Source organism: Schistocerca gregaria, chromosome 10 (genome assembly GCF_023897955.1).
Source record: "Schistocerca gregaria isolate iqSchGreg1 chromosome 10, iqSchGreg1.2, whole genome shotgun sequence".
Lineage (NCBI taxonomy): Eukaryota > Metazoa > Arthropoda > Insecta > Orthoptera > Acrididae > Schistocerca > Schistocerca gregaria.
Window position 1 is genome coordinate 193,666,900 of NC_064929.1, and position 21,590 is coordinate 193,688,489.

At 45.7% G+C, this 21,590-nt stretch overlaps 1 protein-coding gene across 1 annotated transcript in view; it reads right to left on the reverse strand.

Moving 5' to 3' along the window:
- LOC126293721 (probable cytochrome P450 304a1) overlaps positions 1 to 21,590 on the reverse strand; it is an 86,520-nt gene that overhangs the window by 18,748 nt on the left and 46,182 nt on the right. Inside the window, exon 6 of the mRNA XM_049987032.1 lies at positions 17,984 to 18,164. Coding sequence (XP_049842989.1) covers positions 17,984 to 18,164 — 181 coding nt within the window. The remainder of the gene's footprint in view (positions 1 to 17,983; positions 18,165 to 21,590) is intronic.

Sequence of the window (21,590 nt, forward strand, 5' to 3'; positions counted from 1 at the left end):
TCAGAACTCAGTAATGTCAGTACTGTCAGTTTGTAACCTCCTAGTTCTAACAGGAGCGGAGATATGGCCAAAACGAATATTTTCCAGCCCTTTGCATCTGGACTGCCTTTCATGACATGTTGTGTGGAAACAGGAACGACGTGCCAATTCAACCTGCTTTGCAGGGCAGCCTGCATATCAGGGGCAAGAAACGGTTTTCCAGAGCCTGACATATACACTGCCCTGCATCACAGATGTGTTGTGTTAGAGTAGTATCGGCCTGCTTTATCGATCTGTGCTGCATAACGTCCTGAACAGCTGGGGCAAACAAACGAGTTTCAAGACCACGATGTGTAGTCTGCCCTGTACAACAAGTGTGTTGTGGTAGTAGTATGAGTCAGCTTTATTGAACTGTACTTCATGTGCTACAAGACTGATGAGCATGGCTTGGAACAGGTCGAGATGAATAGAGGAGGGGACGGGGAGAGTGAAAGGATGAGGAAATGGACAGAGGTGAAGTGGAAGACAGAGGAAGGAAGAAGTGGATGGAGAGGGGAGGAGAAGGAGGAGGTGTCTTTAACATATGTGTCGAATACATATGTGAGCGAAGCCATGGGGAAAAGGCTAGTTTATTTAAAGGAGACATTAAACAGAACAGTTTTCTGCACCACTACTGAGTACTGCTCAAATGTTTGGGATCCACACCAGGTTTGATTAAAGCAAGACATCGAAACAACTATGAAGCACACTGCTAGATTTGTTACCAGTAGGTTCAGTCGACATGCGAGTATTGTGGAAATCCTCTGTGAAATCAAATAGAATCTCTGGATGGGAGAAGACATTCTTTTTATGAAACGCTATTGAGGAAGTTCAAAAAATCGGCATTTTCGACTGCTGCCACTAAGATCTCACATAAGGATTGCAAAGACAAGAGAAATCAGGGCTCTTACAGAAGTATTTAGACAGTCATTTTTCCCTCGCTTCACTTGCAAGTGGAACAGGGAATGATGACCAACAGTGGTAGAGAGTACCCTCCACCGTGCATTGTATGGAAGTATTTACAGGAAGTGGAAATACCAAAAACACAGGAAAACCATTGGCATCCAAAACAGCTTCCAGTCTTTTCAGAATGTAATAGATAAAGGTCCTGTATGGTTTTCAAGCGAGTCTTCTACCATTCTTCCTACAATATAGGGACAAGGTCCGGTAATGATGATGAAGTTGGATGCAATCACACACCCATCTCTCCAAAATTCATGCCAACAGGTCAATAATATTGAGATGTAGTGGCCAGGGGCCAGGGGAAATGTGACAGTTCATACTTGTTCTCACTAAACAAGTCCTGGACAATGCGAGCTGTGTGAACAGGTTCTGTCATCTGTTACACAGCTTCACAACTGAGGAACACATTGTACTAGGGGATGGACCTGGAAGGCCAAATGGTCACATAATCCTTGGTAGTAATGCAACCTCGCAGAGTAACCATGAGACCCAAGGAATACCACATTATGGCTGAACAAATCATTACTTACCCCTACCATGTTTCACTCTTGGTAGCAAGAAAGCTTTGGATGGCTTACTCCAGACGTCAGCTCGGGCAGAAGTTGGAAACAGCGTGGAACAGGACTCATCGACCAAATGACTTCTTTCCATTGCTCCATAGTCTAGGTTTTAAATTTCAGCACCATGTTTTCTTGTTACAGGCATTTATACCACTGATGAATTCCACCTCGCCCTGCAGTTCTCAACTTATGAGCTCCCTTTGCGTTGTCCTCTGATTTTTCGTCAAAATCGTCTTCAATAACAGCCCATCACAGTCAGTCAACATACACTTTCGTTTGCGTGTGGTTTAGTGTACGATGCTTTTTCGCTTTCCCTGTTGTGCAGTATAAATCTTCGAACCGGTGCCTCTTGAAACACTAACCGCTTTGGTTAATTTGATTTAGAAAGCACCCATCATATGAGTAACAACATTTTTCCCACGTTCGAATTCATTTAGCTCCAACACAATGGAGTACCGAACGAGGTGACGTAGTGGTTAGCACGCTGGTCTCGCATTCGGGAAGACGACGGTTTCAACCCGCGCCTAGCCATCCTGATTTAGGTTTCCCGTGATTTCCCTAAATCGCTTCAGGCAAATGCCTGTGAACAGGCACGGCCGACTTCCTTCCCCATCCTTCCCTAATCCGATGAAACCGATGACCTCGCTGTTTGGTCCCCTCCCACAAATCAAACAATCGACTAACCAGCAAGCTGCATCTACATGGATACTCTTCAAATCACATTCAAGTGCCTGGCAGAGGGTTCATTGAACCACCTTCACAATAATTCTGTATTATTCAAATCTCGTACAGCGCCCGGAAAAAAGAACATCTGTATCTCTCTGTGCGAACTCTCATTTCCCTTATTTTATTATGACTATCGTTTCTCCCAATGTAGGTCGGCGCAAACAAAATATATTCGCATTCGAAGGAGAAAACTTGTGATTGAAATTTCGTGAGAAGATTCTGTCATAACGAAAAACGCCTTTGTTTTAATGATGTCCATCCCAAATCCTATATCATTTTAGTAACACTCGCTCCACTATATCGCGATAATACAAAACGTGCTGTCCTTCTTTGAACTCTTTCGATGTACTCTGTCAATCCTACCTGGTCAAGATCCCACACCGGGCAGCATTATTCTAAAAGAGGATGGACAAACATAGTGAGGCAGTCTCTTTAGTAGACCTGTTACATTTTCTAAGTGTCCCGCCAACAAAACACAACCTTTGGTTAGCCTTCCCCAGAACATTTTCTGTGTGGTCCTTGCAATTTAAATTGTTCGTAATTGTAATTCCTAGGTATTTCGTTGAGTTTACGGCCTTCACATTTGACTGATTTATCTTGAAATCTAAGTTTAATGGATTCGTTTTAGCGTTCATGTGGATGACCTCACACTTTTCATTATTTAGAGTCAATTGCTAATGTTTGCGCCATACGGGTATCTTTTCTAAATATTTTGCAGTTTGTTTTGATCTCTTGATGACTTTATTAGCTGATAAACGACAGTGTCATCTGCAAACAACCGAAGACGGCTGCTCAGATTGTCTCCTAAATCGTTTATACAGGTGAGAAACAGCAAAGGGCCTATAACACTACCTTGGGGAACGCCAAAAATCACATCCGTTTTACTCGATGACTTTCCGTCAGTTACTACGAACTGTGACTTCTCTGACAGGAAATCGCGGATCCAGTGGCGTAACTGAGAAGGTATTCCAGAAATGAATTATCATATGTGGCAACTAATGTTGTTAATACTTGCCCTACTTTGGACCAGAGCACTATAGTTTGTTCACAACGCCCTGAGCGAATAAAACGGGTATCACACACTCAATATTATTGACAGAATAGCATTGTGTGAATATATAGAGCAAAAATCGAGGCCAAGAACGGGACACTATTATTGTGCACTATATGCAGGGTGATTGTAATTGAAGTTCCAGTTTCAAAACGATGTAAAAAAGAACTTCTACTCAGAGAGACGTCAAATATGCGCGGAATATTATCGAAGAAGGGGAAATGTTGTGGAAACAAAATTTTCCCCCTAGATGGCACTGTAAGCGTCATGACGTAAATGTGTTCGGCTACAAATGATAGAAGATTCGCAGTACCACGGGTATAGTGTGAGTTGCATACTAAACCAACCGTACTGTGCAATGTTCTTGACTGCAGAAGTCGGCCGGAGTGCCGAGCGGCTCTAGGTGCTACAGTGTCGAACCGCGCGACCGCTACGGTCGCAGGTTCGAATCCTGCCTCGGGCATGGATGTGTGTGATGTCCGTAGGTTTGTTAGGTTTAAGTAGTTTTAAGTTCTAGGAGACTGATGACCTCAGCAGTTTAGTCACATAGTGCTCAGAGCCATTTGAACCATCTGACTGCAGAAGTCTGACAATGAACAGTTGTGATACTGCTAGTTAGGTAAGGTCGCACCACATCCGATGGGAAGAATCGGTTTGTAATTGTTCTGAGGCCAAAAAGCGCATAAAAAGCAACAATGAGATCGATTTTATTTTCCGGAGGACAAAAATCACATAAAATGCAAAATGAAATCAGTTTTTAACCAACCTGAGGCTGGTGCAAGACAAGTTCATTATGCTTTCCACCATTTTCTAACAAAAGTTCAAATCGAATGACAGCATGTTCCACAACAGATCGGAGTGTGTCAGGGGTCAGGTTCAGAATGCGGTGCGCAGTGCGTACCTCCAATACAGCTGCTTTTGCAGTTGCAGCACTCAACACAGCGTCTCTCGGAGAACCTCACAGCCAGAAGTCACACGGATTAAGAACAGTTTATCTGGATGGCCTGGCTGAAGGGAAGCGACGGCTGATAATTCTAGCATTTCCGAAATGCCTCTGCAACAGCTGCTTCACTGGCTGTACAATGTGCAGAGGAGCGCAATCTTGCATCGTAAATGGTCCTACCCACACGTCCAAGTTGTTGAAGGGTTGTAATGACGTTGGTGCGCAAAGGACTGTCGTAACGTTTTCCAGAGATCTACAGGTAATCGGACCAGCAAGATTCATCACCTTGAAAAAACATGGCCCTACGATAAACGATGCCGTCAAACCGCACCACACAATCACCTTTGCAGAATGAAGTGGTACCCTCTGATGTGCATGAGGATTTTCCCTTGCCCGCATTCCGCAGTTCTGTGTACCGAGATGTCCTTGGAGATGGAAATGGGCTTCGTCTGTCCACGTAATGGACAACGGCACAGGTCATCCCCGTTTTCAAGAATGGACGTCTGACAGATGTGCAGAACTATAGACCTATACCTCTAACGTCTATCAGTTGTAGAATTTTGGAACACGTATTATTTCTGGAGACTAGAAATCTACTCTGTAGGAATCAGCTTGGGTTTCGAAAAAGACGATCGTGTGAAACCCAGCTCGCGCTATTCGTCCACGAGACTCAGACGGCCATAGACACGGGTTCCCAGGTAGATGCCGTGTTTCTTGACTTCCGCAAGGCGTTCGATACTGTTGTGGTTTGCAGGAGAGCCACCCCGTATACCTCAAGGAGGCCGAAATGCACGCGTTTTAGCTCACGCAGGCCGGCGTGAGGTCTGGAACATGACGAGGGAATTAGAATTGAGAAAACGGACGTAGCTGGTTGAATACTTAACTTTAATCCATTAATGACGAACGTCGCTCTTTATGGTACATGATTCACAACATCAATAGTACGGATACTGGCGCCTTGCTAGGTCGTAGCAAATAACGTAGCTGAAGGCTATGCTAACTATCGTCTCGGCAATTGAGAGCGTAGAAGTCAATGAACCATCGCTAGCAAAGTCGGCTGTACAACTGGGGCGAGTGCTAGGAAGTCTCTATAGACCTGCCGTGTGGCGGCGCTCGGTCTGCATCACTGATAGTGGCGACACGCGGGTCCGACGTATACTACCGGACCGCGGCCGATTTAAAGGCTACCACCTAGCAAGTGTGGTGTCTGGCGGTGACACCACAGATACAGTTCCCCACAGTCGTTTAATGAACAAAATAAGAGCATATGGACTATCAGACCAATTGTGTGATTAGATTGAAGATAACAGAACGCAGCATGTCATTCTCAATGGAGAGAAGTCTTCCGAAGTAAGAGTGATTTCAGGTGTGCCGCAGGGGAGTGTCGTAGGACCGTTGCTATTCACATTATACATAAATGACCTTGTGGATGACATCGGAAGTTCACTGAGGCTTTTTGCGCATGATGCTGTGGTGTATCGAGAGGTTGCAACAATGGAAAATTGTACTGAAATGCAGGAGGATCTGCAGCGAATTAACGCATGGTGCACGGAATGGCAATTGAATCCCAATGTAGACAAGTGTAATGTGATGCGAATACATAGAAAGATAGGTCCCTTATCATTTAGCTACAAAATAGCAGGTCAGCAACTGTAAGCAGTTAATTCCATAAATTATCTGGGACTACGCGTTAGGAGTGATTTAAAATGGAATGATCATATAAAGTTGATCGTCGGAAAAGCAGATGCCAGACTGAGATTCATTGGAAGAATCCTAAGGAAATGCAATCCGAAAACAAAGGAAGTAGTTTACAGTACGCTTGTTCGCCCACTGCTTGAATATTGCTTATCAGTGTGGGATCCGTACCAGATAGGGTTGATAGAAGAGATAGAGAAGATCCAACGGAGAGCAGCGCGCTTCGTTACAGGATCATTTAGTAATCGCGAAAGCGTTACGGAGATGATAGATAAACTCCAGTGGAAGACTCTGCAGGAGAGACGCTCAGTAGCTCGGTACGGGCTTTTGTTGAAGTTTCGAGAACATACCTGCTCCGAGGAGTCAAGCAGTATATTGCTCCCTCCTACGTATATCTCGCGAAGAGACCATGAGGATAAAATCAGAGAGATTAGAGCACACACAGAGGCATACCGACAACGAACAATACGAGACTGGAATAGAAGGTACAACCGATGTAGGTACTCAAGGTACCCTCCGCCACACACCGTCCGGTGGCTTGCGGAGTATGGATGTAGATATAGAAGTAATGTCCCATGGTCATTACACGTCGATTTCCATGCCAGCTAGAAATTCGACAGCAAGAGTTTGTCTTACTGGCAGGACAGCAGGGACCAAGTCCTGAACATGGATGGTTTTGTATAGATAGCAACGAAGGATGACTCATATGATTTTATGCATCGTGCTCGCAGGCATATTCACTGTTCGGGCAATTCCCGGACAGTGGATGATTGCACACGACCGCTCGCCCTCTCCTGCAATACTGTTGCCACATCTTCTACAGACATCGGATCAACTGGTAGAATACTGGGGAAGTGCAATCAGTCTACAAAAGAGATTGCCAGCAAATCACTTATGCGCCCCATCCTAGAATATTGCTCAAGTGTATGGGACCCATAGCAGATTCGACTAACAGGTGATATTGAACGTGTACAGAAAAAGGCATACCGAATGGTCATAGGCTTTTCAATCCATGGGAGCAGTGTTACAGACATACTGAAGGAAACTTCCTGGCAGACTAAAACTGTGTGCCGGAATGAGACTCGAACTCGGGACCTTTGCATTTCGCGGGCAAGTGTTCTACCATCTGAGCAACCCAAGCACGACTCACGCCCCGTCTTCACGGCTTTATTTCTCGTCTCCTGCCTTCCAAACTTTAAGAAGCTCTCCAGGAACCTTGCAGAACTAGCACTCCTGAAAGGAAGGATATTGCGGAGACATGGCTTAGCTACAGCCTGGGGGATGTTTCCAGAAGGAGATTTTCACTCTGCAGCGGAGTGTGCGCTGATATGAAATTTCCTGGAAGATTAAAACTTTGTGCCGGACCGAGACTCGATCTCGGGATTGTTACATTTCGCGGGCAAGTGCTCTACCACTTCACACAGGGGTCGTGAGGCATTCAAACAATCGTTCCTCCCACCATCCATGCGTGGATGGGACAGGAAGAAGCCCTAATAACTAGTACAATGGGACGTACCCTCTGCCACATATCTCACGGTGGTTTGCAGAGTATAGAAGCAGATGTAGAAGTTGTTCCGAATTTCGTAATCGTTTTCTCCAGACCCTTGGCAGACACCGGACCAATGCCTTTTTTCATACCATTCAGCATCCGCAACTTCTGCAGAGCTGCTGGCGCAGTCACAGTTCTTGCCATAGAGCTTTACCAGCAGCGCGCGATCCTTCACGGAAACAGCCATGTTGGACGTCTCAGTTGCAAGCTAAGGACCATCTATGTACTCCAAGTCTTATTTTGCAGTTTGTGTCGTTTACAGAGCTATTTAGTGGCACAAGTTTCGATAATTTTGTTGTTGTCATAACGTTTTCTCCCACTTCAATAATATTCAGCACGAATTTGACGTCATTATGAGCAATTTTTGTTTACAACGTTTCGAAACTTGGACTTCGGTCGTAATCACCCTGTATATTTGGGACACGTCACTTAGAACTCTGCCTTCGTAGCAAACAAGTGTGCGCTCGCCGATGAGGATGTGTATTGCGACTTACTTGCTTACCTTTCAAAACACAAACATAGATTATGCACAACTATCGAAATACGTCCAAGAAGCTTTTTGTAAACATTTCAATGAACCAGGCTTTCTTTCACAGCAGCATACACTCCTGGAAATTGAAATAAGAACAACGTGAATTCATTGTCCCAGGAAAGGGAAACTTTGACACATTCCTGGGGTCAGATACATCACATGATCACACTGACAGAACCACAGGCACATAGACACAGGCAACAGAGCATGCACAATGTCGGCACTACTACAGTGTATATCCACCTTTCGCAGCAATGCAGGCTGCTATTCTCCCATGGAGACGATCGTAGAGATGCTGGATGTAGTCCTGTGGAACGGCTTGCCATGCCATTTCCACCTGGCGCCTCAGTTGGACCAGCGTTCGTGCTGGACGTGCAGACCGCGTGAGACGACGCTTCATCCAGTCCCAAACATGCTCAATGGGGGACAGATCCGGAGATCTTGCTGGCCAGGGTAGTTGACTTACACCTTCTAGAGCACGGGATACATGCGGACGTGCATTGTCCTGTTGGAACAGCAAGTTCCCTTGCCGGTCTAGGAATGGTAGAACGATGGGTTCGATGACGGTTTGGATGTACCGTGCAGTATTCAGTGTCCCCTCGACGATCACCAGAGGTGTACGGCCAGTGTAGGAGATCGCTCCCCACACCATGATGCCGGGTGTTGGCCCTGTGTGCCTCGGTCGTATGCAGTCCTGATTGTGGCGCTCACCTGCACGGCGCCAAACACGCATACGACCGTCATTGGCACCAAGGCAGAAGCGACTCTCATCGCTGAAGACGACACGTCTCCATTCGTCCCTCCATTCACGCCTGTCGCGACACCACTGGAGGCGGACTGCACGATGTTGGGGCGTGAGCGGAAGACGGCCTAACGGTGTGCGGGACCGTAGCCCAGCTTCATGGAGACGGTTGCGAATGGTCATCGCCGATACCCCAGGAGCAACAGTGTCCCTAATTTGCTGGGAAGTGGCGGTGCGGTCCCCTACGGCACTGCGTAGGATCCTACGGTCTTGGCGTGCATCCGTGCGTCGCTGCGGTCCGGTCCCAGGTCGACGGGCACGTGCACCTTCCGCCGACCACTGGCGACAACATCGATGTACTGTGGAGACCTCACGCCCCACGTGTTGAGCAATTCGGCGGTACGTCCAGCCGGCCTCCCGCATGCCCACTATACGCCCTCGCTTCAAAGTCCGTCAACTGCACATACGGTTCACGTACACGCTATCGCGGCATGCTACCAGTATTAAAGACTGCGATGGAGCTGCGTATGCCACGGCAAACTGGCTGACACTGACGGCGGCGGTGCACAAATGCTGCGCAGCTAGCGCCATTCGACGGCCAACACCGCGGTTCCTGGTGTGTCCGCTGTGCCGTGCGTGTGATCATTGCTTGTACAGCCCTCTCGCAGTGTCCGGAGCAAGTATGGTGGGTCTGACACACCGGTGTCAATGTGTTCTTTTTTCCATTTCCAGGAGTGTATATTCGTAAACAACAACTTCAACTAATTAGAAATTAAACAAGTCAGCTGCATAACTTTCCGCGTACATGTACTGTTTTCTGCGTGATACTGCACTCTGACTAATGTTGCAAACAAAATAAAATATTATGCTGATCGATAGCCTACACGGTACTCTGTCTGTTACAAGTGTTTCAAGAAAAATAAATTTTTGTGCTCACTGGTCTTATTTGCCAATTGTGAGAACTGCTACAAGGAAAATAGGCATTTTTGATTACTGTCATGATACCATGGTATTCGGTTTCCTCTGCCGTTGTAAACAACAACGTATCTGGCTTCTCCTGATCAATCAGAAATTTCGCTTCTTTAAAGTGCTGCCTGATGCTTTCGACGATCCGTGCACGTTAGCAATACGCTCCAAAAAAGCAGTGTGCGAAAATGCGATTTTTCAGGGGAGCATATCTCTGCTTCAGTTGATCACAGACATATGGGGTCAAGTGTTTTGGATAGCCCATCGTCTAGTTACCATCTATGTACCTATCAGAAAAATGGACATAATGCAGCTATCCTGTGGTTCAGGATCAAAATTTAAACATTACACACTTCCTGGAGCCCAGGCAAATTGAGCGAATAGGTTGGTTCTTTCGCACTAGGCGTGGAGTAGTGTTTACCTCAGGACGGCTTCTTAGAAAACTTCGAAAAACCATAACTTTTGGATACGAAATATACCAATCGTGGGGATAGCCATTCGTATCGTTTCTATTCATGGTAGATTGCCGAAATTTTTGGCATATGTTGTTAATATGATATTCTCGTGGAACGTCAAAACTCGATATCGTTATTCGCTACTGAGATCCAGAGGTTCAAAGTTACTGCACATACGCACATAATATACGGTCCGAGGCGTAAATGTAGTTTTAATTGAAGCACATGTTACTAGTTACAGGGTCATCACAAGAGTTATGAGGCGACCAAACTAAGTTTAATTCAGTATTTTTTTAACAGTAAAACTTCATAACGCGCTGCCTCTATGTAATGGGCACTTCACGCCTACACAAATAAGCCCAAACTGGTACTGCAGTGAGAAAAAAGGGTTGAAAATCGTCTTAATATGCCTGACAAAAACATAAAATAAATGACAAATTATGTATAACTGGGAACTATGACAAATTTAGTAAAATATTTCTAATAACATTTTTACTCTTTTGAGATACAAATCATAAGCCGGGCGTTTCTAATGAATTGCAGTCGATAAGCAAAGACATCAAAGAAAATGTAAAGCAAACGATTTTGTGTTAACCTTATGTCATGAGCACTTATTGTTGTTCATATGGTTCAAATGGTTCTAAGCACTATGGGACTTAACAGATGAGGTCATGAGTCCCCTAAACTTCGAATAAATTAAACCTAACTAACCTAAGGACATCACACACATCCATGCCCGAGGCAGGATTCGAACCTGCGACCGTAGCAGCCGCGTGGTTCCGGACTGAAGCGCCTAGAACCTTTCGGCCACCGAGGCCGCCTATATGTGTCAAGGTATATGAATGTGTCGAAGTACTGGGTGATTATAATTAAAGTTAAACTTTCAAACCGCTGCAGAAATAACGCCACTGGTCAGAATGACGTCAAATTGCAAATTGCAAATATTATCGGAGAAAGGGGAAACGTGTGGCACAAGAAAAATAAATAGTTACAAAATGTAGCAATAGATGGCGCTTTGAGCATCATAACTTAATAGTGGTGGAGTGAAAATGGCAAATGAATCATATAACAATATCTAAGGTGTACGTCTGACGTTAAACAAACTGTACTCCTCAAGTGAGCATGGGTGTACAGGTGTGATACTGTTGTTTACGTAAGCCCATCCACCACGGCAAGGTCATATTACATTGGATGGGAAAAATCTGTTTTTATTATTGTCCTGAGGCCAACAAGTTGAAATCGAGAAACAGCATGTTCCGTAACTGATCAAAGTGTTCTGGGTCACGTTCAGAATGTGTTGCGCCCTGCTTGCCTTCAATGCAGCTTAAGTTTGCAATCGTTACACTGAACACATCCTTCAGATAGCCCCCACAGCGAGAAGTCACACGGATTAATATCAGGTGATCGTAACGGCCAGGCTGCAGGGAAATAGTAGCTGATAATTCTACCATTTCCGAAATGGCCCTTCAGTAGCTGCTTAACTGGATTTGCAATGTGTGGAGGTGCTCCATCTCGCATAAAAATAATCCCATCCACACACCAACGCTGTTGGAGAGCTGGAAATGACGTGGTTGCGTAGAAGACAACCATAGCGCTTATCCGTGACGGTACAGGTAACAGGACCGAAAGCACCTGTATCTTCCAAAAAATACGAGCTTATGATAAATGATGTCGTAAACCCGCACCACACAGCGATCTTTTCAGGATAAAGTGGTACTGGTTGTACTCGTATAGCATCCCCAGCGAATTAATAAGAAAAGACTTAAAAAAACAGTATTTATAAAGAACAGACATTTAAAAATTGAATAATATACATTTTTCTCATGTACTCGTAAAATAATTATTTTCCTGTGTAAGTTTCGAGGGCAAAGAAATATAACAAAATGATCTAAAGAGACGACAAGATACGCTCTTTTGTTAATTTTTTAGTCGTCTTCACTTCTTCTCTTGTCTTGGTTGTGTGTAGACGGACATCTTGCGAGTGCTGGCAAATGTAAACATATTTGTACTAATTAAGCAGATAATATATTGATTTAATATTATTGTGCACTTTTAATTTGTAAGAGGTGATCCCGATTTCATGTCCGCCTTCCTTTAATTAACCTGCATTCGAGTAATTTACAGTTCAACAATCGCAGCGGCCGATGCAGCCAACGACGCCATTAAGTGGCGGTATTAACTTATAAAAAATTTAGCGGAAGCGAAAAACTCGCCCGCTATTAACATAATATTTATTTTTCTCCACAGCCGCACAAAGTTGCAGAAATACGTAGCTTTAAGTTTCTTATTTTCAGTATCATAGCCGAGAGCCAGACCCAGGACTCCGACTACAATGCAATGGTTAACAGAGGTAGGAAGAAATACTGTCGCACGTGTGTGGGTCGCAATTGTAATTAATAACTACAGATTTTTTGCTTTGAAGTGAACTGACTAGCCGAGGAAATTAATATGAAAAGCTTATTCCATTGTTCAACTTACATACTCATGTTTTAAGATTCAGTGAGTCTAATTCCACTGAATATCAATATGTTAAAAAAAGAGAACGTCACAAAAGCGTTTAATTGTAAATCAAAATTAAAATGAAGTATCATTTTGATTAAGGCCCACCACGTAAGTCGGCAACAATCAACGTTACCAATAAATGATACATTAAATTACGACGGCCGACGGACGCGAAAGTTGATTTGCGTGTGGATTTTCCATTGCCCATATTCCACAATTCTGTGTATTGACATATCCTGTCAGATGGAAGTGGGCTTCCTTCCTCGGTTCACAAAATCTTCCGCGGCCATCATTGCCAACTTCCATGCGAGCAAGAAATTCTGAAGCACAGGTCTCTCTTGCTGGCAAATCAACAGGAAGGAACTTGTGCACATGGGTAATTTTCAATGGATAGCAAAGAAGGATGTTTCATTGGATTTTACGCGCCGTGCTCACGTGTATGTCCTATGTTCAGGCACTTCTCCGTGCACTACACGTTTGCACGCCACCACTCGCCTCCTCCTGCATTGCTGTGGCCACTGTTTCCACTGACAAATCAATTCGTTTCCTCCCTCTACCAGGTTGAACACCAAAAGATCCCGTCTTTTCGAATTTCCGAATCATTTTCTCCAAACCCATGACAGTCATCGGACCAATGCCTTTTTTCAAACCCTTCAGTGACCGAAACTTCTGCGGAGCGTGTGCAGTCATCATACTTGTAATAAAGCTTTACAAGCAGAGAGCGATCCTGCATTGAAACAATGACGGCGAATGTCACAGACGCGAAAGGAGGGAAAGACTGGCGTGATTATACCAACTTCAACGGGTCGTGCGCAAGACAGGTGTTTTCATTTATGTATTGTGACACTTACAGCGCCATCTATTGATCAATTCTCGTACTGAAACTTCCTGACAGATTAAAACTGAATGCCGGACCGAGACTCGAACTCGGGGCCTTTGCCTTTCGCGGGCAAGTGTTCTACCAACTGAGCTACCCAAGCACGACTCAGGCCCCGTCCTCACAGCTTTACTTCTGCCAGTACCTCACCTCCTACCTTCCAAACTGTACAGAAGCTCTCCTGCGTAGGAGAGCTTCTGTACAGTTTGGAAGGTAGGAGGCGAGGTACTGGCAGAAGTAAAGCTGTGAGGACGGGGCCTGAGTCGTGCTTGGGTAGCTCAGTTGGAGCCGACATGGTCGCTCAGCGTGTTCGGTCAAAGGGCTATTTGCTCTCTGCAATAAAAGAACTGAGTAACAGAATCAACGATCAACTTCAATGGATGTCTTGTGACGTCCGCCCAGACCAAACGCAACGAGCAATACCGAAAAAAAAAAAGGTTGGTAGAGCACTTGCCCACGATAGGCAAAGGTCCTGAGTTCGAGTCTCGGTCTGGCACACAGTTTTAATCTGTCAGGAAGTTTCATATCAGCGCACACTCCGCTGCAGAGTGAAAATCTCATTCTGGAATTTTCGTACAATTTTTTTTTCTTCTGCCATACTCTTTCCCGCCTTCTCCAATAATATTTCGTTCCAATTTGACGACATTCTGACCAGTGATTTATTTTTACGGCGTTTCGAAAGTATAACTTTAATTATAATCACCCTGTATATAAATGAAGTATCAAAGCTTTATAGGTATATGTGATCTGTCATAGTGCTCCCTTATAATTTAGAAGGCCCGCACAACAGACAAGCAAGGTGGGCTGCCTATCTCCTTTCAAGAGCTCATATTAAAACATCACCAGTGGATGTAAACATCAACAGACTTTCTGCATAAACGTGACAGTACTTCGGGAAAAGTAATGTGACAGAGATCCACCAATTGGAACTAATGTGATTAGGTGTAGCACTCCGCAGAATCGGTGTTATAAGCACGCCGGCAAGGTCAGACTGGTGTGCATACCTACAGCTAGGACAGCACTGGCCAGTACCTACACTGGCTGTGGCCTAGGAGACACTCGCTGTTGCCTTCAGCAGAAAATTGTATTTTGTTGGGCGTAACGCCACTTCGTAGCTGTGTGGAGTAGTATTTTGGTTATTATTTTTTTCATTGTCTTGTACTCTTATCTGGCTTTTTCCATAACAAGAATTGTTGTGTTTCTTGTTCTTGCGTTTGGAACTTAGTGCATGCCAGAAGGCGTTTAAATGAAGCGTGTTCAAAACTTGATCGTTAGTTCTTTCCTGCCAACTGCAGAACACTATAAAATTCGTTTTACATATGCAACAGGGAAAAACAGGAAACCAAAGAAAAAATGCTCCTGTCAGATTACACAAGATGCGAATACGTTCGTCTCTGAAAGACCCTGACAGAAGAGTGGAGGACCAGCTGCCTCAATCCTCATTCCGTCCCTCCTCACCAAACAATTTGCCATGCGAACATTTGTGCTTATACTGAGTGAGAGTAGCAGAGAGACAGTGACGATGGAAGAGAGAGGAGACGGTGATGGTAGGAGAGAGGAAGTGGCAGTGAAAGAGAAAGAGAGATGAATGAAGACAATAGCAGTGGGGGCCAAAGAGAGAGGAGATATTGGTGGAGAGAGGCAGTGCCAGTAAAAGAGAAAGAGATGGGTTGAGACAGAAGGAGTGGGAGTAAAAGAGAGAGGAGACATTGGAAACGAAAAAGTCAGATGGATGGACACCATACATAGGCTTTGGAGGGTCTGCATCCTTCCGGACTGGCGAACGTTAACACACAGGTCTAGAGGAAGGCGCTATTTAGACAGTCCTAGTATTTTTGAGCTGCTGAGGTATGGTGGAAACAATGGCACTGGAAATGAAAGACAAAAGGAGAGAGTATAATTGAGAGAGGAGACAGTGGCAGTGGGATATACTGTAATTCAATGGGAGAAAAAGGAGCAAGTGAGAGAGTAACCGATATACAACACTTCGTTGTGTCACTGTGGTGCCAATAGCTGCTCAAATTGCTGCCGCAGATGCAGTACGATTCGCCAGAGTCGTACACCGAACACGACGGTCTTCCCTCTCAACAGCGCCATGTGACTGTCCAGAGCTTGGTCACCATGAGACCGTACATCCTCGCAAAAGGAACATTCACTTGTCATTGCTCTATTACACGACCTCGTACAAACTCAGTAAGGTGTTGATAATGGCGTCTTTGTAGCCTTAAAGACATTCTTGACTAACATCAAGTCACCACTTTCAATCTCAAAGGTAACTAACCGCCGCGACCGTTAAAGCGTGTAACTGAAGCAAACCTGATTTGCTTCCTGATAGTGGCACTAAAGGTGACCTTATTTGCATCCTCATACGCGACTGGCGCGAAATTTGAGTAGACGTCATCTTTCAGATGTAGAAACAACCGTACCAATTTTCATTTATGTCGCAAAACTCGTTCTTGGTTTTGTGATTTTCGTCGTAAGCATAGTTAGATGTCACTGATAAAAGACAGAAAGTATCTGTGGGGAACTGTCGATGCTACTCATACAGGAAAGTGATGGACCCATGACTAAACCGCTGGGTACTGCTGGGAGCACACATCTCAAATTTTAACTGTTTCAGTGCTGTGTTTTGGAAGGTGGCACGAGGTGCTGATGCTGATTAAGAGTTTGACGAGACTAAACGAGTAAGACCACCGGTCTCTTACACCCCCAGTCAGATCAGAATCTGTTAATCGTATCTGTGAGCATGTAGACCTAAGCTGATGTCCAACTATGAGAGCGTTTTCTGAATGTCTGTGTAGCGTGGGACATAGATAACAGCCCAGATGAGGAGAAACCACACCCCAAGCTTGTTAGCGCACCAGCCATCGACGTTAATCTTGAAAGTAGATTCGATCCGTATCAGGCTCACCTCTTCGAGTCCTGGAAGCAGTGCGTTTTTAACCTTCACTACTGACCATTAAAATTGCTGGACCAAGAAGAAATGCAGATGATAAACGGGTATTCATCGGGCAAATATATTATACTAGAACTGACATGTGATTACATTTTCACGCAGTTTGGGTGCATAGATCCTGAGAAATCAGTACCCACAAGAACTACCTCTGGCCATGCAGCTTCAACACGATACCACAGTTCATCGAGAGTAGTGACTGGCGTATTGTGATGAGCTCGGCCACCATTGACCAGACGTTTTCAATTGGTGAGAGATCTAGAGAATGTGCTGGCCAGGGCAGCAGTCGAACATTTTCTGTATCCAAAAAGGCACGGGTCGTATCACATCTCGAATGTAACGTCCACTGTTCAAAGTGCCGTCAATGCGAACAAGAGGTGACCGAGACGTGTAACCAAATGCACCGCATACCATCACGCCGGGTGATACGTCAGTATGGCGATAACGAATACACGCTTCCAATGTGCGTTCACCCCGATGTGGCCAAACACGGATGCGACCATCATGTACTGTAAAAAGAACCTGGATTCATCCGAAAAAATGACGTGTTGCCATTCGTGCACCCAGGTTCGTCGTTGAGTACACCATCGCAGGCGCTCTTGTCTGTGATGCAGCCTCAAGGGTAACCGTAGCCACAGTCTCCGAGCTGATAGCCCGTGCTGCTGCAAACGTCGTCGAACTGTTCGTGCAGATGGTTGTTGTCTTGCAAACGTCCCCATCTGTTGATTCAGGGATCGAGACGTGGCTGCACGATCCGTTACAGTCATACGGATAAGATGCCTGTCATCTCGACTGCTAGTCATACGAGGCCGTTGGGATCCAAAACGGTGTTCCGTATTACCCCCCTGAACCCACCGATTCCATATTCTGCTAACAGTCATTGGATCTCGACCAACGGGAGCAGCAATGTCGCTATACGATAAACTTCAATCGCGATAGTCTACAATCCGACGTTTATCAAAGTCGGAAACGTGATGGTACGCATTTCTCCTCCTTACACGAGGCATCACAACAACGTTTCACCAGGCAACGGCGGTCAACTGCTGTTTGTGTACGAGAAATCGGTTGGAAACTTTTCTCATGTCAGCACGTTGTAGGCGTCGCCACCGGCGCCAACCTTGTGTGAATGTTCTGAAAAGCTAATCATTTACATATCACAGCATCTTTTTCTTGTCGGTTAAATTTCGCGTCTGTAGCACATCATCTTCGTGGTGTAGCAATTTTAATGGCCAGTAGTGTATGTCAACTGGAAAACCACCTAATCCACACTAGCTTGAGTGCTAGGAACATGGTAGTTAACGTGGAGTTTATACTTCATCTAGGTATTAATGTGTCACGAGCTAACACCATATGCTATATTTGTTGTGTGTGGAAAGTTTTAGTTCATATTTGGGTACTGTCTGGCAACGTTTACCTAAGAGACGCGGTGGCCAAGAAGAAGGTATACTCACTGTGGCCTGTCATCGAGACTGGGCGCCCTGCCGCGCCCCACCACGGCGTCCAGCTCCTGCTGCACTCGCCTCATCACAGACGGGTGGTGGGCCACGTAGATCAGAGCCCAGGTCACTGCAGAGGTGAGGGCGGTCGCGCTCGGGAAGAAGATGTCCAACAGGATTATGGCCAGCTGCTCCGCTGGAAAGACGAGAGCCGCGGTTACGACAACCACTTCCTGTTGCCCTCTTGTACACTCTTGTTCACAACCCAAGCGAGGCGCAGTCTTGGGCAATGTAGGGAGTAGATTCCAAATCCGAATTTGGCCACCCGGATGAAGGTATTCTGTAACTGTCTGCCCGAGGCATGCACCTCGTGAGCTGGCTATTGCCCTGACTGCGGTTAGAGCACAACCTTACTCCTCTGTTAGGAGGGATCAGGTGGTGAGTCCAGCTCCACAGCCGCCTTTTACCCCTGTGAAAGGCACCTGCAACTATTTTGGGCTCGGACTGAGTGGAGCTGGAGCTATCATGAAGGGTTTGGAACGAGAAAAAAATCCCTGACCCGATCTAGGCCTGAACCCAAGACCACCAAAGCCACAGTCTAGTGCTCTACTCACTTTTTTTTTAGTCTCATTTTGTTCGTTTTCGTTCGTTGCATCTGTTCGGTGCGGACGTCGCAAGACACCCGTTTCAGTTTGTCGTTGATCCGTAATTTTTTTTTCTTTTTTTCAGAGGGCAGCTAACCCTCAGACGCTGAGTTACCGTGCCGGCGACTAACTAGACCACCACGACAGCTAGGTATCTGTGGTCTTCCCAAGTTGATTACAGTGAATACTGTGCTTTTGTTTATTTGAAAGTGTCACAGTTCATTTACATGTCAAATCATATTTAATGACATCAATGGAACATTCCATATTAAGTATAAGAAGAATGTCACGAAAAAAAAGATACAGACCTAACAGTGGCACATGGCTTGCGTTGAGTGACATTACCACACGGCTTAGTGTGACCAAAACAGTTCGTGTAGGCAGTAGTCTCTTAAGTATAAAAATTCTGACTCCATGGCGTGCCTATTTGGGACAGCACAACAAAGATATTTTGATGAAGCAACATGATCTCTGCTGTGACTGGATTGAACCAAAGTATATATTTTAACTATATGAGGGTGGCCTATGCCAGCCTACTGGTAGATTGATTTAAAATTATTGTAACAGCTTTGGACAATAAATTATTTCCATATTTAGATGACTAAATACACAATTTAAATGTTACATAATTAGGGAAAAATCTCCACGATAATTGAAATATGGAAACTACGAAGCAAAATGCTGTCCTCCAGTGTCAAAAATCAGGAAAATATTAGAATCCGACTGGGCCATGAAAGGTAGGGGGTGCCACAGGGTACGTTCAGGGTCCACTCCTTTTCATATATATCAAATGGTTCAAATGGCTCTGAGCACTATGGGACTTAACTTCTGAGATCATCAGTCTCCTAGAACTTAAAACTACTTAAACCTAACTAACCTAAGGACATCACACACATCCATGCCCGAGGCAGGATTTGAACCTGCGACCGTAGCGGTCGCGCGGTTCCAGACTGTAGCGCCTAGAACCGCTCGGCCATCCCGGCCTGCCATATGTATGAACGATATCCCGGTAAACATGACACATCATTCAAAAATTTTTCTCTTTGCAGATACAGACCTATTTGCTATCGGGAAATATGTGTAATACAATGCAAATTATCTAGCTAATAGAGCACTCAATAACATTAGTAGGCGGCTTTCAGACTACAGACGCAATCCATACAATTTTTACACATAACTCTTGTAAAAGCAAAATTATATTGTCCAAAGGTGGTCAAACTGTCTATGAAAGCGAACATTTAAAATTCTTAGGGGAGGTAGAAAGCTTTCTCCGACTATCACATTCAAGATATCGTCATGAAACTGAATGCTGTCATCTTCACCATGCGATTAATTCCCACTATTTCTGACAATGAAACGTGAAGGATTGTTTACTTTGCTTACTTTTAACTGTATTATCTCCTGCGGTATCATATTTTGGGGCAATTCTTCAGTCTGCCGTGAGTGGACCCAAAAAGTATAGAATGGTATTCTGCCCACTGATGAGTCGCTGTTTAGCTTGGAGACTGATTTCTGACATTTTTTAATCTGGCCGTCACCCTGGTTATCGTTCCAGTCCTGACAGTGCAGCTGATCTCTGTGGCCGAGCGGTTCTAGGCGCTTCAGTCCGGAACCGCTCTGCTGCTATGGTCGCAAGTTCGAATCCTGCCTCGGGCATGGATGTGTGTCATGTCCTTAGGTTAGTAAGGTTTAAGTAGTACTAAGTCTAGGGGACTGCTGACCTCACTTGTTAAGTCCCATAGTGCCTAGAGCCATTTCAATTTGAATCTGACAGTACTGTGCAAAGAAACTAATACACTCCTGGAAATTGAAATAAGAACACCGTGAATTCATTGTCCCAGGAAGGGGAAACTTTATTGACACATTCCTGGGGTCAGATACATCACATGATTACACTGACAGAACCACAGGCACATAGACACAGGCAACAGAGCATGCACAATGTCGGCACTACTACAGTGTATATCCACCTTTCGCAGCAATGCAGGCTGCTATTCTCCCATGGAGACGATCGTAGAGATGCTGGATGTAGTCCTGTGGAACGGCTTGCCATGCCATTTCCACCTGGCGCCTCAGTTGGACCAGCGTTCGTGCTGGACGTGCAGACCGCGTGAGACGACGCTTCATCCAGTCCCAAACATGCTCAATGGGGGACAGATCCGGAGATCTTGCTGGCCAGGGTAGTTGACTTACATCTCCTAGAGCACGTTTGGGTGGCATGGGATACATGCGAACGTGCATTGTCCTGTTGGAACAGCAAGTTCCCTTGCCGGTCTAGGAATGGTAGAACGATGGGTTCGATGACGGTTTGGATGTACCGTGCACTATTCAGTGTCCCCTCGACGATCACCAGAGGTGTACGGCCAGTGTAGGAGATCGCTCCCCACACCATGATGCCGGGTGTTGGCCCTGTGTGCCTCGGTCGTATGCAGTCCTGATTGTGGCGCTCACCTGCACGGCGCCAAACACGCATACGACCATCATTGGCACCAAGGCAGAAGCGACTCTCATCGCTGAAGACGACACGTCTCCATTCGTCCCTCCATTCACGCCTGTCGCGACACCACTGAAGGCGGGCTGCACGATGTTGGGGCGTGAGCGGAAGACGGCCTAACGGTGTGCGGGACCGTAGCCAAGCTTCATGGAGACGGTTGCGAATGGTCGTCGCCGATACCCCAGGAGCAACAGTGCCCCTAATTTGCTGGGAAGTGGCGGTGCGGTCCCCTACGGCACTGCGTAGGATCCTACGGTGTTGGCGTGCATCCGTGCGTCGCTGCGGTCCGGTCCCAGGTCGACGGGCACGTGCACCTTCCGCCGACCACTGGCGACAACATCGATGTACTGTGGAGACCTCACGCCCCACGTGTTGAGCAATTCGGCGGTACGTCCAGCCGGCCTCCCGCATGCCCACTATACGCCCTCGCTCAAAGTCCGTCAACTGCACATACGGTTCACGTCCACGCTGTCGCGGCATGCTA